General features: G+C 39.4%; 3 protein-coding genes across 5 annotated transcripts in view; 1 reads left to right on the top strand and 2 right to left on the bottom strand.

Annotated features, from left to right (window-relative positions):
- LOC129767363 (mitogen-activated protein kinase p38b-like) overlaps positions 1-7280 on the bottom strand; it is a 36053-nt gene extending 28773 nt beyond the window's left edge. For 2 of the 3 annotated variants that reach the window (XM_055768147.1, XM_055768148.1), the window contains exons 1-2: positions 7008-7280; positions 6490-6946 (exon numbers count right to left, since the gene is read on the bottom strand). In XM_055768147.1, the coding sequence (XP_055624122.1) occupies positions 6490-6593 (104 nt within the window). In that variant the 5' untranslated portion in view covers positions 6594-6946; positions 7008-7280. The remainder of the gene's footprint in view (positions 1-6489; positions 6947-7007) is intronic. The other variant, XM_055768150.1, reaches the window with a different exon arrangement.
- LOC129767366 (reactive oxygen species modulator 1) overlaps positions 1-14357 on the top strand; it is a 327366-nt gene that overhangs the window by 75645 nt on the left and 237364 nt on the right. The gene's annotated exons all lie outside the window — the stretch shown is intronic.
- Positions 9556-14339, bottom strand: LOC129767358 (uncharacterized). The gene is made up of 3 exons (XM_055768138.1): positions 12973-14339; positions 11628-12914; positions 9556-11570 (listed from the first exon to the last, which is right to left on the bottom strand). The coding sequence occupies exons 1-3, from the start codon at positions 12997-12999 to the stop codon at positions 11349-11351; spliced, it is 1536 nt and encodes a 511-aa protein (XP_055624113.1). The 5' UTR covers positions 13000-14339; the 3' UTR covers positions 9556-11348.

The following is a 14357-nucleotide window of genomic DNA, read 5'->3' as shown; positions in this document are numbered from 1 at the left end:
CGCCTACGAAAAATCGCAATATTCCAGTCAGGTAGGATAAGTGAAAAATCATATTTTTCCGAGCTGGCTGGAGTGTGGTCGAAATAAACTGCCCGTCGCCATTGCCCCATATCAAAAGCCTCCCACCTCGCCGCTCTCCACCTGTACTGTTTTTTGCAACACTGTCGCCCCGTGCCGCCCACCGAAATAAGAACATTGGCTCATCATCCGTTCATCATCTCATCATCAATTTCCACTGTCATAAAAATTCATCTGTATCAATCTGATAATATATTTATCCCGCTGCTGCTCATCTTCTCACTCCGGATTCCGAAACAGACCCACAAGCAGCTCGCACATACATCCATCATCATCAGTTTTTCCGCATCGCGGCAGTTATCACCCTCATCGTCATCCAAGAGCAAAACGTAAACATACCAATCGTGAGTTAGTGTGCGTATTGCTCATAGTGATCCCCGATAATCGTTCGATTAATCGATTAATCGAATACTTCCTACAGAAATCGATTATTAATCGAACGAATACTGCATAACCAATAATCGAAGCGAACGAATAATTTACGTCGATTAATCGATCCAAACGCAGAGAGGAAAAAACGTACGGCTGCTGCAGTTTTGTCCTGAAAATCAATCATTATCTTTGACGCTCCCTTAAGTTCATAAACGTAGCTCAATGCCGTCAACGCGAATTGAGCTTCGTTTACGATTTTAGGGGAGCGTAAAGATAATAATTGATTTTCAGGCGGAATGAACATATTTTTGATTCCACATGGCTTTCTAGCAAATGAGGTTTAGGTATTAGTCTAACTAATTATTTCTCTCAGTGTTGCGATTAATCGATTAATCGATTATTTGGGTCGATTAATCGTATCGAATAACAAACTGCTGAAAACTATTCGATTAGCTGATGAACGATTAATTTCAAAAATCGGGGATCACTAATTGCTCAGAGCGAATAGTTTCTTTCTATTTCGTCGTCCCGTTCCGTTGCCTATTGTGTGTTTTGATTACCATCTGACATCTATACGTGCGCCCAGGTGGTGTTTTTCGAGAAGTATTACAGTGCTGCCAGTTTGTTTTGCTCCTCCGTAAAATGGAAATCTGCAATAGTTGCGCATCAAACATGACATCTGCTGAAGTTGTCTGTGGTGGTTTCTGTAAAGCGTCTTTCCATTTTAAATGCGCCAGAATAACGGATACATTATACAAGGAAATCTCTGGAAATCCCGCTATTTTCTGGATGTGTAAAGGATGTCGCGACATCATGGCAAACGCACGCTTTAAGAACACGATAACATCGATGAATGCTGCCACCAAGGAACTGAACGATGTGTACCAAAAGGTTGTCGATAATCTGAAGACGGAGATAAAAGACAGCTTGATTGCCGAGCTGAGAGTGGAGATACAAGGAGGCTTCAATAAAATTTCTCCAGCGGTATTGTCGCCCCTGCCTCACCGTTTTCAATTTGGCAATCGATCAACACCGAAAAGAGCCCGCGACGAAGATCCCGAACGACCTGAACGGCCAACGAAAATATTTCGTGGTACAGGTTTGATGGCGAACGGAGCAACTATCGCAGCCACAGAAAGATCAGATAACAGATTTTGGTTGTATCTTTCGAAAATTTCACCCGAAGTTTCTGAAGTGGAGATCCAAAACCTCGCCAAGGAATGTCTGCAGACGGATGATGTAGTGGCAAAATCGCTTATTCCAAGGGGCCGACCGTCAACCACGTTGACGTTTGTGTCGTTTAAGTTGGGAATCAACCAAAACCTGAAGATGAAGGCAATGGACCCCTCTACTTGGCCGCAAGGAATTGAATTTCGCGAATTCGTGGACAATGGCACCTCCACACGGCATTTTTGGAAACCTGTGCCAATAGCCGACCCGGGAGCAACGTCGACGTAACAATTCTGCCAACCTCAATCAGCACTCGTGATTTCTTGACCATTTATTATCAAAACGTCCGTGGTTTACGTACTAAAACGAACGCTTTGCTTCACTCGTTGCTCTCCTGTGATTTCGACGTGGTAATTTTCACCGAAACGTGGCTTCATTCCGACATTGCGAATACCGAGTTGGCAGCTAACTATACAATCTATCGTTGTGATCGGAACTCTCGCACCAGCTCATTTCAACGCGGCGGCGGCGTTTTGATTGCTGTCAATCCCAGACTTAATTGCAAATCTGTGCATCTGTTAGACAGTGAGAACCTTGAACAAATTGCCGTACAAATTGTTCTTCTACATCGATCGCTCTTCCTATGCTGCATCTATATTCGTCCCAACAGCCATCTGGATATTTATACCAAACACGCCGAGTCTGTGCAACAACTTATAGATATGGCAAAGCCTCATGATTCAACTATCGTCGTGGGTGATTATAACCTACCATATCTAGTGTGGAATTTCGAAGAAGACATCAACGGCCTGTTGCCACTCAATGCATCGTCTGAACAAGAACTTGCTCTTGTCGAGTCCATTTTGTCCGTTGGACTCAAGCAAATCAACGATCTAGTCAATGTGAATGGCAAGTTACTTGACCTGGTATTCGTTAGCGATTCAGACGGTATTGAGCTGTTTGATCCACCATCTGCTATTTTAAAAATCGACGATCATCATAAGCCGTTACTTTTAAAACTTGACGTCCATTCGCCTGGCCAGATCCGCCCGCCCGGTGTTCCAGCAGCTCGCAGTGAGTATGACTTTGCACGGTGTGACTTTAACGCTATCAACGAGCGAATCGGCTCGTTGAATTGGACAGAGCTTCTTGACCTCTCTGACATTGATGCAGCCGTCTCTGCCTTCTACGACAACATATATCAAATAATTCAAGACACCGTTCCTGTTAAAAGATGTAAGCCTTCCCTAAATTTCACACAACCATGGTGGAATTCCGAACTCCGTAATCTGCGTAACCATCTGCGAAAAGCTCGGAAACGTTATTTCCGCTCCAAAACAGCTGCTAATAAAACTGCTGTACAGTCGGCTGAAGCCGAGTATAGTGGTTTACATGAACTTAGCTTTCGGCAGTACATTGACAATTTGCAGAGTAGTTTCAAGATAAATCCATCATCTTTCTGGAATTTCGTAAATTCCCGAAAAGGCTCTGCACGTATTCCAGTGGACGTTACATACTGTAGTCAAAGCTCCTCTGACGCTGCTAGCTCTGCTAATCTCTTTGCGGAATTCTTCCGAACCGTTTACGAAGTCGATCAGACTCCGACTCCGCAGGAATACATCGATAACTTGCCGAGTTTTGATATTCGTCTACAGCAAATCACCTTCAGCCACGACGATATTTTCAAAGCCCTCTCTTCTGTTGACGCCTCGAAAGGTCCTGGTCCGGATCGAATTCCACCTTCCTTCATTAGGAATTGTGCTGCATCATTGACCATCCCTGTGAAGTTTATTTTCAATCGATCACTTCTTGACGGCGTCTTTCCTGAGTCATGGAAGCTAGCATCCATAACCCCGATCTTCAAATCTGGAAACATTCACAGCGTGGAAAACTACCGTCCAATCTCGATACTGGACTGTTTGGCGAAAGTCCTGGAAAGACTGCTACACGATAAGCTGTACACGGCAGTCCGATCGTTAATCTCGGAATTTCAGCACGGGTTTATGAAGAAACGCTCCACCATTACCAATCTGATGACCTTCACTAACACTCTGGTTGGTGCCATCGAGAAGCGTCGTCAAGTTGATGCCGTGTATATCGATTTCTCCAAGGCGTTCGACAAAGTTCCGCATGGTCTCGCTATCACAAAACTGAGCCGCCTCGGTCTTCCTTCGTGGATTGTTCGCTGGATAGAATCGTACCTTTCGTCCAGGAAAGCTTTCGTGAAGGTTCACGATGCCACATCGAATGCGTTTCAACTACCGTCCGGGGTTCCTCAGGGTAGTCACCTTGGTCCTCTCATCTTTATACTTTTTTTAAACGATGTATGCGACCACCTAAGCTGCTGCAAGCTCTTGTATGCAGATGACCTAAAACTCTACCGCATTATCAAGACGACGGTTGATTGCCTGGCTCTGCAAGCTGATATTGAACGCTTGTCATCGTGGTGTAAGATGAACGGAATGTTGGCAAACCCAGCCAAATGCAAAATCATCACCTTCAGCCGAAGTCGAACACCGGTCACGTTCGAATATTCGATGAATGAGTCACCGCTTGTGAGAGTATGCTCTATCAAGGACCTTGGGCTACTTTTAGACAGGAAATTGAGATTCAACGAGCACATATCGATGACAGTCACTAAAGCAAACTCCATGCTTGGCTTCCTGAGAAGAAATACAGCGCAATTTGACGACGTACATGCCATGTAGTCACTGTACTGTTCTCTGGTTCGCAGCGTATTAGAGTATGGAGTGCAGATCTGGGCCCCGTATCACAGTGTGCACGTAACACGTATCGAAAAAATCCAGAAACGTTTTATAAGAAGTGCATTACGGCGGCTCCCATGGACAAATCCCGACAATCTACCGCCTTACGAACATCGATGCGCGCTCATCGGACTCCAAACTCTGTCGAGCCGGCGTAGTTTTCTGCAAAGGCTGTTCATCTACGACGTACTAAGCAACAACATCGACTGCGGCAGCATACTGCAAAATATTAATATTCACGTTCCGAACCGCCAACTCCGAAGCACTTCCTTTCTCAGAGTTCAAGGGCACCGTACTACATACGGATATAACAATCCGCTAGATAGATGCTGTAGGCTTTTTAACGATGTGCACGATATTTTTGATTTTAACATAAGTAGACTAGTTTTTAAAGATAGAATTAAGAATGTCTAAATAGTCTGTGTGGTCTGTGACCAAAGATGGTAAATAAATAAATAAATAAATAGATATAAAAACTGGAGGTCGGTTTAGGACCACCCCAACTTTTCCCAAATAAAGACATACCGTGTATTACAGGTAACAGGTAGATTCAATTTATATAGCCTATTTTGATGAACATACCCTAAACAACTAAAATTTACTTGTTTCGCAGTGTTTCACAATCTAAAAGAACATAGAACTTGTTTTGCAGGGAAGAGAGCCAGAAAAAGTCACCATATTATCAAATTGTCAGCGTTATGACATCTTTCATTTGACACTAATAAAAATTCAGTAGGAAGCACCGTTCCTGAGATACAAAGAAGGGTAGGTTCAGGACCACCGGTTGCGTTAGGACCACCTTCCCCTATAGGATGGACTTTTTGAAGAGGAAGGGGAGATCTTAGAGGAGAGTAAGAAGTATTCAGAGTAATAAAAATATAAAAAATAGTATATCGCTTGCTACAATACGGTGAAAATCTTATTTAATACAACTTATTGATTGTGTGACGTGACAACGCTTCGTGGAGACTGTTTATTCGCACAGAGCGCGTTGTCACGTCACAAAATGCATGTTCTTGTGAGCTTTTTGAAAAACTGATTATACAGGAATCAACGTTCTTCTTTCATTGACAAATCATAGAACAACGTTTATTTGTATGTTTTGAAACGGAACTGAAAATACAACATCAATGTTCAAAAGTCGGAACCCGCAAAAAGACAAGTGTTGTCACGTCACAAAAGTATTGGGCTGGCAAAACTGCAAAATATTCTCCAATTGAAGATTCTTGTAGGAAATTTTCTCAATTTCACTTTAACCCTCTACCGCCCAAGTTTTTTTATTTATTTGAAAAAACCTACTCCACTTCTATCTCGAATTTCCGACTTTCATCATAAAATACTCCTAGCAGAAAGCTGCCAGCATAAAAACAATATGTATGTGTTATAGATGAAAATATTCTAAAGACGTTCTAGTGGGGGTGAACATTGAAAATAATGTAAAAATAATTTGAAAAGAGAATTCGCGAAGCCCGTCTATAGGCGGGCTTGGGCTGTAGAAGTTTAAAATCGTTTACCATTTCGAAATCGTGTGATTTATACATGAAAACGAGAAAAACCCTTTTTTTAGTGAGTCAAACCGTTGTCACGTCACGCTGGAATGGGTCATAATGACAGAAAAAATACAAGCGACGAAGAATTTTTTTATCAAACGTAATTCAAATAGAACAAGTTTTCACGGATGAAATTGACCATTATTCGCAATCGAAACAATTGGTTGAAGAGTATTTGCCGGTCAAACAATAATAGTTGCACAGCTTTATATAACGCCCCTTGATTTGCATTGGAAATAAAGTTGCCCCATTCACATTAGCAAAATAAACACGATATAGTTTCTTGATTCCTGGGATACACTACGAGAATGAGAGTTTTTGCTTTCGATGTATCAACAAACTGTTCATTTATCACGTGTGATGGTACTGGAGTGACTGTTTCGTAAAAACAACCGTGGGTAGTGGTGGGGCCGGTTTATAGATAATTTTGGTTGTGAGTGAGAGTTCGTATTCACTATAGATAGCACTTGTGAATGAAGCTACTAGAGTGACGTTATAAATTCACCAATCGGTTCATCGAATTCGTAGCTTATTGCGAAAAATCCTAAACTTACCACACTTGTCCATATGCTCCACTGCCGACTGGCGTGAGCATTTGGTACTTCTCCGGAACTTCCCATTCTGTTTTGTTGATCTCGACCTTGTAGTATTTCGGCATGGCGGAATCGCAGTTTTGTTTGGGTACGATCTGCTAGTATATAGTTCTGCACTGATTGGTTACACCTTTGCGCACTATTAACACATCTGTCGGTCAGCAAACAGCCCGAAATCCAATTGTGACCACAGGTATTAGTAAACGCCGTTTTACTGATATATCATCTAACAGAATACGAGATAAGAGAACAATCAAGGCACGTTGGGTTTGGGTTTCTTAGACATTCAACAGCACTGCACTGTTATCTTCTTTTTATTTTGTATATATTCTGCAGTCACTCAATCGCACAGAGCAAAAATATTATCACTATAGTTTCCACGGCTTGACTTTATGCAGCCAGTGTCCCATTCATCTTCCTAGAAATAGACCAAAAATAAACAAGCTTGGGCTTGGCTCGTCGCTTTATCTGTGTAATACCTGAAGTCAAACCCTGTCGATTACACATATATTCTTTTTTCGGTACAACACACAAGCTATATTAGAAGACACGTCACACAGATGTAATCACAAGAAGATCCAAATCACACTCATTCTTCGCTAATATGGGATGAAATTGAAACGGGATGATGTTTCTCGTTGTGATAGCGGTAAATGGGATATAATAATTGTATTTACAATCCCAAAGAACTGAAATATTTCTTATCACGCACGGTACACCTTACGAAACGACAGTCGAGGAGAGACTGACGATGATGGATGTCGGCAAAATCGTAAGCTGACAGTAACAAGGGACTGACAGGCGGAAATATTTTTTTTATCCAGAAGGAATTGGCGATCTAACGTACAAATCTACACCTAGGCGGCGCTGTGGTGAAAGTGATGATGGTTTTAAATTTTTTCATGAGAGCTTATGTAAGGTTTGTAGTTCTTTCCATGAATTACAATGTTATAATCATAAAAGATTATTTGATTGCGATGAGTTTGTAAGAAATTTAATTCTGTGCAATTTTATATATAACATGTTATTTATTTACCTCTTTCAGTAGTGAAAACTATAAAAATGTTCACAATGCTTGAATTAAAGAAGGAAATTCGAGAGCACAATCAAACACAAATAGAAAAATGTACGATTCCTGCATGTGAAAACTACCTTGGAAAGCCCGGAAGTAAAATATACGTGATTTGTTTTTGAGTTTTAGGTTACATTAGCATCATTTTCTTAGTTCAAAAACAAAATCCAGATGTCTCACCGATCGTTTACGTTTTGCGTTAGATCGCCAATTAGATCTCGTTTTTATTACCTTATCTACTTGATGTATGAATGCGCAGAATGCGAATCATAGGCATACAGACATAGACATCACGTTCTTATCGACATTCATTTTTCTTTTTGTTCGTGATGCAACACATAGTTTGCCAGATGTGTAGATTTGTACGTTAGATCGCCAATTCGCGTAGACAAAATCGTAAGCTGACAGTAACAAGGGACTGACAGGCGGAAATATTTTTTTTATCCAGAAGGAATTGGCGTGTCGAAGGAAGGAGGAAGAAGGAAGAAGGATGGTGTCGACATCTGGATACGACATTAGTTTTTATGAGGCCAACTATTTTCTATTGGCGATCTAACGTACAAATCTACACCTAGGCGGCGCTGCGGTGAAAGTAATGATGGTTTTAAATTTTGCCATGTGAGCTTATGGAAGGTTTGTAGTTCTTTCCATAAATTACAATGTTATAATCATAAAAGATTATTTGATTGCAATGAGTTTGTAAGAAATTTAATTCTACGCAATTTTAAATATAACATGTTATTTATTTACCTCTTTCAGTAGTGAAAATTATAAAAATGTTGACAATGGTTGAATTAAAGAAGAAAATTCGAGAGCACAATCAAACACAAGTAGAAAAATGCACGATTCCTGCATGTGAGAACTACCTTGGAAAGCCCGGAAGTAAAATATACGTGATTTGTTTTTGAGTTTTAGGTTACATTAGCATCATTTTCTTAGTTCAAAAACAAAATCCAGATGTCTCACCGATCGTTTACGTTTTGCGTTAGATCGGCAATTAGATTAGTCGGCCCTATGGCAGTTTTGAACTGCTAAAATTTGTATGAAATTTTTTTCTTGGCGTTATTTGCCTAATAAAGATACGTTCTTCTGACCCAAGTTTAAATTATTTTCTATGAATTTTCAGATATTCTCACCAAAACTGACCATTACAATATAAAATTATCTTTAAACTAAATTTGCGTGTGATATTTTTTCACTACTTGCAAGCAAAAGTGATTTTTATTTACATGGAGTACTAATTTGATTTGGGAAAAATAATTTTCATTCATAATTTTGATTTTATAGTTGTGTTCATTTCTTCTGCAAACCCATATTGTCATAACTACTCCCTCATTTCATAATACGAAGCTCAATGCCGTCAACGCGGATTGGCGATCTAACGCAAAACGTAAACGATCGGTGAGACATCTGGATTCTGTTTTTGAACTAAGAAAATGATGATAAGGTAACCTAAAATTGAAAAACAAATCACGTATGTTTTACTCCCGAACTTTCCAAGGTGGTTTTAACATGCAAGAGCCATGCATTTTTCTACTTGTTTTTGATGGTGCTCTCGAATTTCCGTCTTTGATTCAACCATTGTCAATATTTATACAATTTTCACTACTGAAAGAGATAAAAAAATAACATGTTATATAGGGCCTGATTCTCGAATACACTTCACTCACGGTGGAAACAAAATAAACGGCACGCCATTGAACTACGTTTTACGAGTTAGTGAAGCGTCGAAGATGATAATAAGTTTTCAGGCAGAATGAGCACTTTTAAAATAAAAAAATCATTTCAATGTGAGTGGAAAACTTTGTTTTCTTCATGTGATATAATAATCACATATAAAAATTTCAACTGAAGATAATTTGATATTATAATGATAAGTTTAGTGGGAAACTAATCTCGTATCCAGATGTCGACACCGTACCGTTGTCATCGCAGATACGTTTCATTCCGTTCCCACCGTGAAGTGTATCCATATACACTTCCACAGGTCCATATAAAAATGCGCAGAATTAAATTTCTTAAAAACTCATCGCAATCAAATAATCTTTTATGATTATAACATTGTAATTTATGGAAAGGACTACAAACCTTCCATAAGCTCACATGGCAAAATTTAAAACCATCATCATTTTCACCGCGGCGCCGCCTAGGTGTAGATTTGTACGTTAGATCGCCAATAGGCGCAAACGGCATCAAACAGCAGATTGGCGATCTAACGCAAAACGTAAACGATCGGTGAGACAGCTGGATTTTGTTTTTGAACTAAGAAAATGATGCTAATGTAACATAAAACTCAAAAAACAAATCACGTATATTTTACTTCCGGGCTTTCCAAGGTAGTTCTCACATGCAGGAATCGTGCATTTTTCTACTTGTGTTTGATTGTGCTCTCGAATTTCCTTCTTTAATTCAACCATTGTCAACATTTTTATAGTATTCACTACTGAAAGAGATAAATAAATAACATGTTATATATAAAATTGCGCAGAATTAAATTTCTTACAAACTTATCGCAATCAAATAATCTATTATGATTATAACATTGTAATTTATGGAAAGAACTACAAACCTTCCATAAGCTCACATGGCAAAATTTGAAACCATCATCACTTACACCGCAGCGCCGCCTAGGTGTAGATTTGTACGTTAGATCGCCAATAATACCATGGACAGACATACAACTGTACTAGCGCTGTACGTGTACAGCGTTGTACAGGTACCACGATAGCATGACACACATACTTTGGTTGTACATTGTACCGCATGTCAGACTGACAATCAGAAGTTTGAATTTATTGCATTGTATTTTCACCAATATTTCAATGAAAAAGGTTTTTATTTAGCGTCTAAACTATCGAACACAACAAATATGTTTCAATCTGAGTTATTAACTCAAGAGAAAGTCAATAAAAAGAATGTATACCAAATGTTTTGATTCGTTTTGTTCATGCTATCCACCACTATGGCGCTGCGCACAGTACCCTTAGAAAAATCCTCGGTCGAAAACTACTAAATACATTTGGTAATGCAAAATTAGTAGAATGTACAAATTTTTTGTACATATTGTCAACAAACCCGCATCCCTACCAGAGATTAGTATATTTTACTCGATAACATTAGTAAGCTTGGATATTGTCATATCTGAAAATTGGTGAGAAAGGCGCGTATTAACCATTTTCATTGTTCCCATAAGGCAATACGGAGGTATAATAAGGACGTAATTCTGATACGTGAATTTTCGGCGAGAAAATGTAGCCGATATTGGGCTTCCGAATCATGGTTCTGCTTGACATATGTGTACTATAGATTGGTAGTATTTACCAAAAAATTCGTTATATTTACTAATTATTTCTCTCAGTGTACAACTGTAGCCATGTACAGCGGAAAAATAGGTCGGTACAGGTACAGCGATTGTACCGAGTTGCTTGCATGGTTCTAGCGCTGTACATGGTGACAGACATACAATTTTCGAAGTACAACGCAAGTACAGCTGTATGTCTGTCATAAGTATAACACTATTCCCAGTCTAAAAAATATAATATCTATCCTAATTTACATATCCACATATTAAAACATTCTTTGGTGTGATAAAATATCTTTAAAAATCCACAATTTTTATGAACCTATTGGAACGTCTATCCCATTCAATTTTAAACCGAAAAAACGACTTGAATATTCACGAAAATTATCTTTGGAAAAACGTATCCTGAAAAATCCTGCAATAATCTTCGTGAGCACAGCTCAATTTTCAACCGGGAATGTAAATTGGATTCTGGTCGTAATGTTCATTAGTAAAAACCGTGGAGTCGACAGTAGAAACCCTGCAGCGTGGCATCCTCTCCCGCAGTTTTCCGAAAGAAAGATGCTCTGAAGAGTGGTCATTGCTGATGATGTAAAAGAAGCAGTTCTCTATGTTGAGTTTATACAGATGGGGCATCTTCAGCGGAAGATATGTCAGAAGAGAGATTTCCTGCGGACGAGAAAGTAAGTTAAATATTTTGTAAGTACGACACATGTCAACACTTACCGTAACGACAGTTTTTAGCTCCAGTTTCCGTAGAGTTGACAGCAGCGGGCATCTGGCGAATATTTGATTGGAGACAGACATATCCCGGATTGTTAACGTTTTCAGGAATTTCAATTCATCCAAATGTTTGAACGAGTCGGATGACAATTCATAATCGAAGTTCAACAAATTTAGAGTCTCGAGATTTGTAAACGTTTTCGTAATTTTCTGCACAAAATGAGCGTGATTTTTCTGTGAACTGCTATAAGACAATGTTCTCAGATGGTTGAGATTAGTGCATGGTAACATTGAGTAGTGCTTGTATGGCATGAGTAGTTCTCGGAGATTTGGAAGGTCCAAAATCAACGGTTCCCCTGTCGTTGAACATCCGCGCAAATTGAGATATTGCAGATTTCTGAATGTGGTTATAAAATCAACCACCATAGAATCTAGATGAATGTAATTCACCGTTAGATGTGTTAATTCTTTAGCATAAACGAACACTTTTAGGTAATTGTGCCTCAACATGTTGCATTTGTCAACAACTTCCAAGCATCTTAGATTTCCAATTGAACCCGTACAGATTTGTATATCGTCCCAAGTAATTGCAGCAGATGGCGATACAATATACGGCAGATATTTATCATTTTCTATAGAAAGATGTAGTTTTTCCAGGTTCTCAAAGCTACAAAGAAACAATTCAACAAGAAGATCTTTTGATTGAAAATTGACGGTGAGCTCTCTTAGTTGACCACTAACTCCTCTCAGTACATTCATATCGTTCGCATGTCTTATGACCATATCCAGGGATCTAAGCCTTGGTGTAATTAGAATGCATGGTGTGTTTTGATAGAACGTTAGCTTCAACTTCTCTAGTATGGCACTGTGAATTGGTAACCCATCTTTGTAGGCTTTCAACGCCTCATTTGCTAGTATTCTCAGACTTTTCAACCACGTCAGTTTCGGCAAGTTGGATATAACGAGATTGAATAGTTGTTCATGGTCCGATCTCAGAAACAGATCTATACATTCCACTGCTGCTTCACCACTTGGAAAACTTTGTGCCACTGTCAATAGTAGCTCCTTGGTATCGAGCATCGCGCTAGAGTGAAATTCGATAACCTTTTGTTTATTTAGTAGCTCCTCTTCAACGCCTGAGAAAAATTGAACTTTGGAATAGTTATATAGCACCAACTTTGTCTGGCGTAAGTATCTGTCAGAATTGACAATTTCGTTCCATCGACTGCATACCAGCGAGATTCGCTTCCGATTGCTCCACGGTAGTAAATCGAATATGCGACAAAGCACCTAAAATGAGCAACATTGTTTTCGTCTTGTTGAAATCAGAATGTTGGAAGAATATTACCTCGTTGGGCATGCACGAAATATCCATTTTTATGGTAAACGGTTTTAAATTTATACGCGCTTAAGTTCACTGCTGAGAGCGAAACGTGTTGGTATGATGCGTTGACTTGAACTGTCCAGTAATTACCGTGAACTGTGTCTATTCTACAGCTGATAACATTTTTGAGTAAACCAGATTTCCTGTTTGATCTAAACAAATACGCAAAAAAATTGACCACCCGTTAAAGCTAGAAAATATTACTGCACTCTATCACTTATAGGCAAGGTATTGAAAACATCAAATTTAGCTACGACGAACAAATAGTGTATCATGGGCTGAACATAATAGAATGATTGTAAATAAACTTCAATCCGGCATCCTTCAACCAAGGCGCGTAGAAGTATATCCTAAGGTGGGCCAACTTGCTAAAACCACTCTTCAGCCATATTGGAAGTCTACTGTGTTTTGTTTGTAAACGAAACACAATACGCTTGTGCCCAAGCTCGCTCGTGATCAGTCTGTCTCTTTCACACTTCAAGGAAAAAAATTCCCCTTCTGCTTTCTTCCGTACTGTTTTCATATACCGCTCCCCTAACCAACTTAGTGACGAAACGGCCTCACCTAGTACCATAGACCCGTCTTGTCATCAACATTCCAAAGCCCACACTATAAGGTGGGGAATTAGGCGAAGTTTATTCGCATTTGTAAATAAGGCGGCGGTGACACTGGATGCAGAAAAGTGGTCGTACGAATTGTATGCAATAGTGAAAGTAAACAACCACATTGAGTTGTATTGGTGTGGTTACATTGCTTTCTCCTTGCTTCGTTCGAATTCGTCTGCTTCTATAGAACAAAATTGTTTGTTTCTATTCGTACAATCATATTTTCGTGCGTACTCCTAGGCAATGTCACCTTACCCTAAAACGTCGTCACTATTTGTAACCTAAGGGTGGGTTTAGACTAGGGATATATTCATGTGAAGAAATATGATGAGATTTATAGAAATCGCATCAACCGTTTACACTAGCGTGAACTTCTATAATGAATATATTCATATCTTCGGTGAATTTATTCACCTGAAGTAGAACTGCATCCAACTTTAGTGATTTCTCACCAGTGAGAAATTCACAAGCGTTTACATATGCTGAATTTATTCAAGTTATATATACCTCGAATAAGTGTATCATATTTATTCTCACCCGTTTACACCTATTTTCACGTGAATAAATCCATCTATAGCTATAGATCTCCCTAATGTAAACCCGCCATAAGACCCTTTTCACGGTTCACCAGTGATTGAAATGTCTTCTTGCGACATTTGCGCTTGGGACAAATTACGAATACGCTGCCACTTCGTTATGGTGCAACTGTCAAGTTAAGGAGATCGGGTTCTTTTACCCGCAGCC

The sequence above is a fragment of the Toxorhynchites rutilus genome, chromosome 2, assembly GCF_029784135.1.
Source record: "Toxorhynchites rutilus septentrionalis strain SRP chromosome 2, ASM2978413v1, whole genome shotgun sequence".
Lineage (NCBI taxonomy): Eukaryota > Metazoa > Arthropoda > Insecta > Diptera > Culicidae > Toxorhynchites > Toxorhynchites rutilus.
The sequence above is the reverse complement of the archived record's forward strand: the minus strand, read 5'-3'. Positions and strand labels throughout refer to the sequence as shown.

What these genes read in the sequence shown, in the direction of transcription:
- LOC129767358 (XM_055768138.1), bottom strand. Translation starts at nt 12,999, where the DNA reads ATGGATATTTCGTGCATGCCCAACGAG. An exon ending in TTTCGTGCATGCCCAACGAG is followed by an intron (nt 12,915 to 12,972) that starts GTAATATTCTTC and finishes TGCTCATTTTAG; the next exon opens with GTGCTTTGTCGCATATTCGA. An exon ending in AGCTAAAAACTGTCGTTACG is followed by an intron (nt 11,571 to 11,627) that starts GTAAGTGTTGAC and finishes TCTCGTCCGCAG; the next exon opens with GAAATCTCTCTTCTGACATA.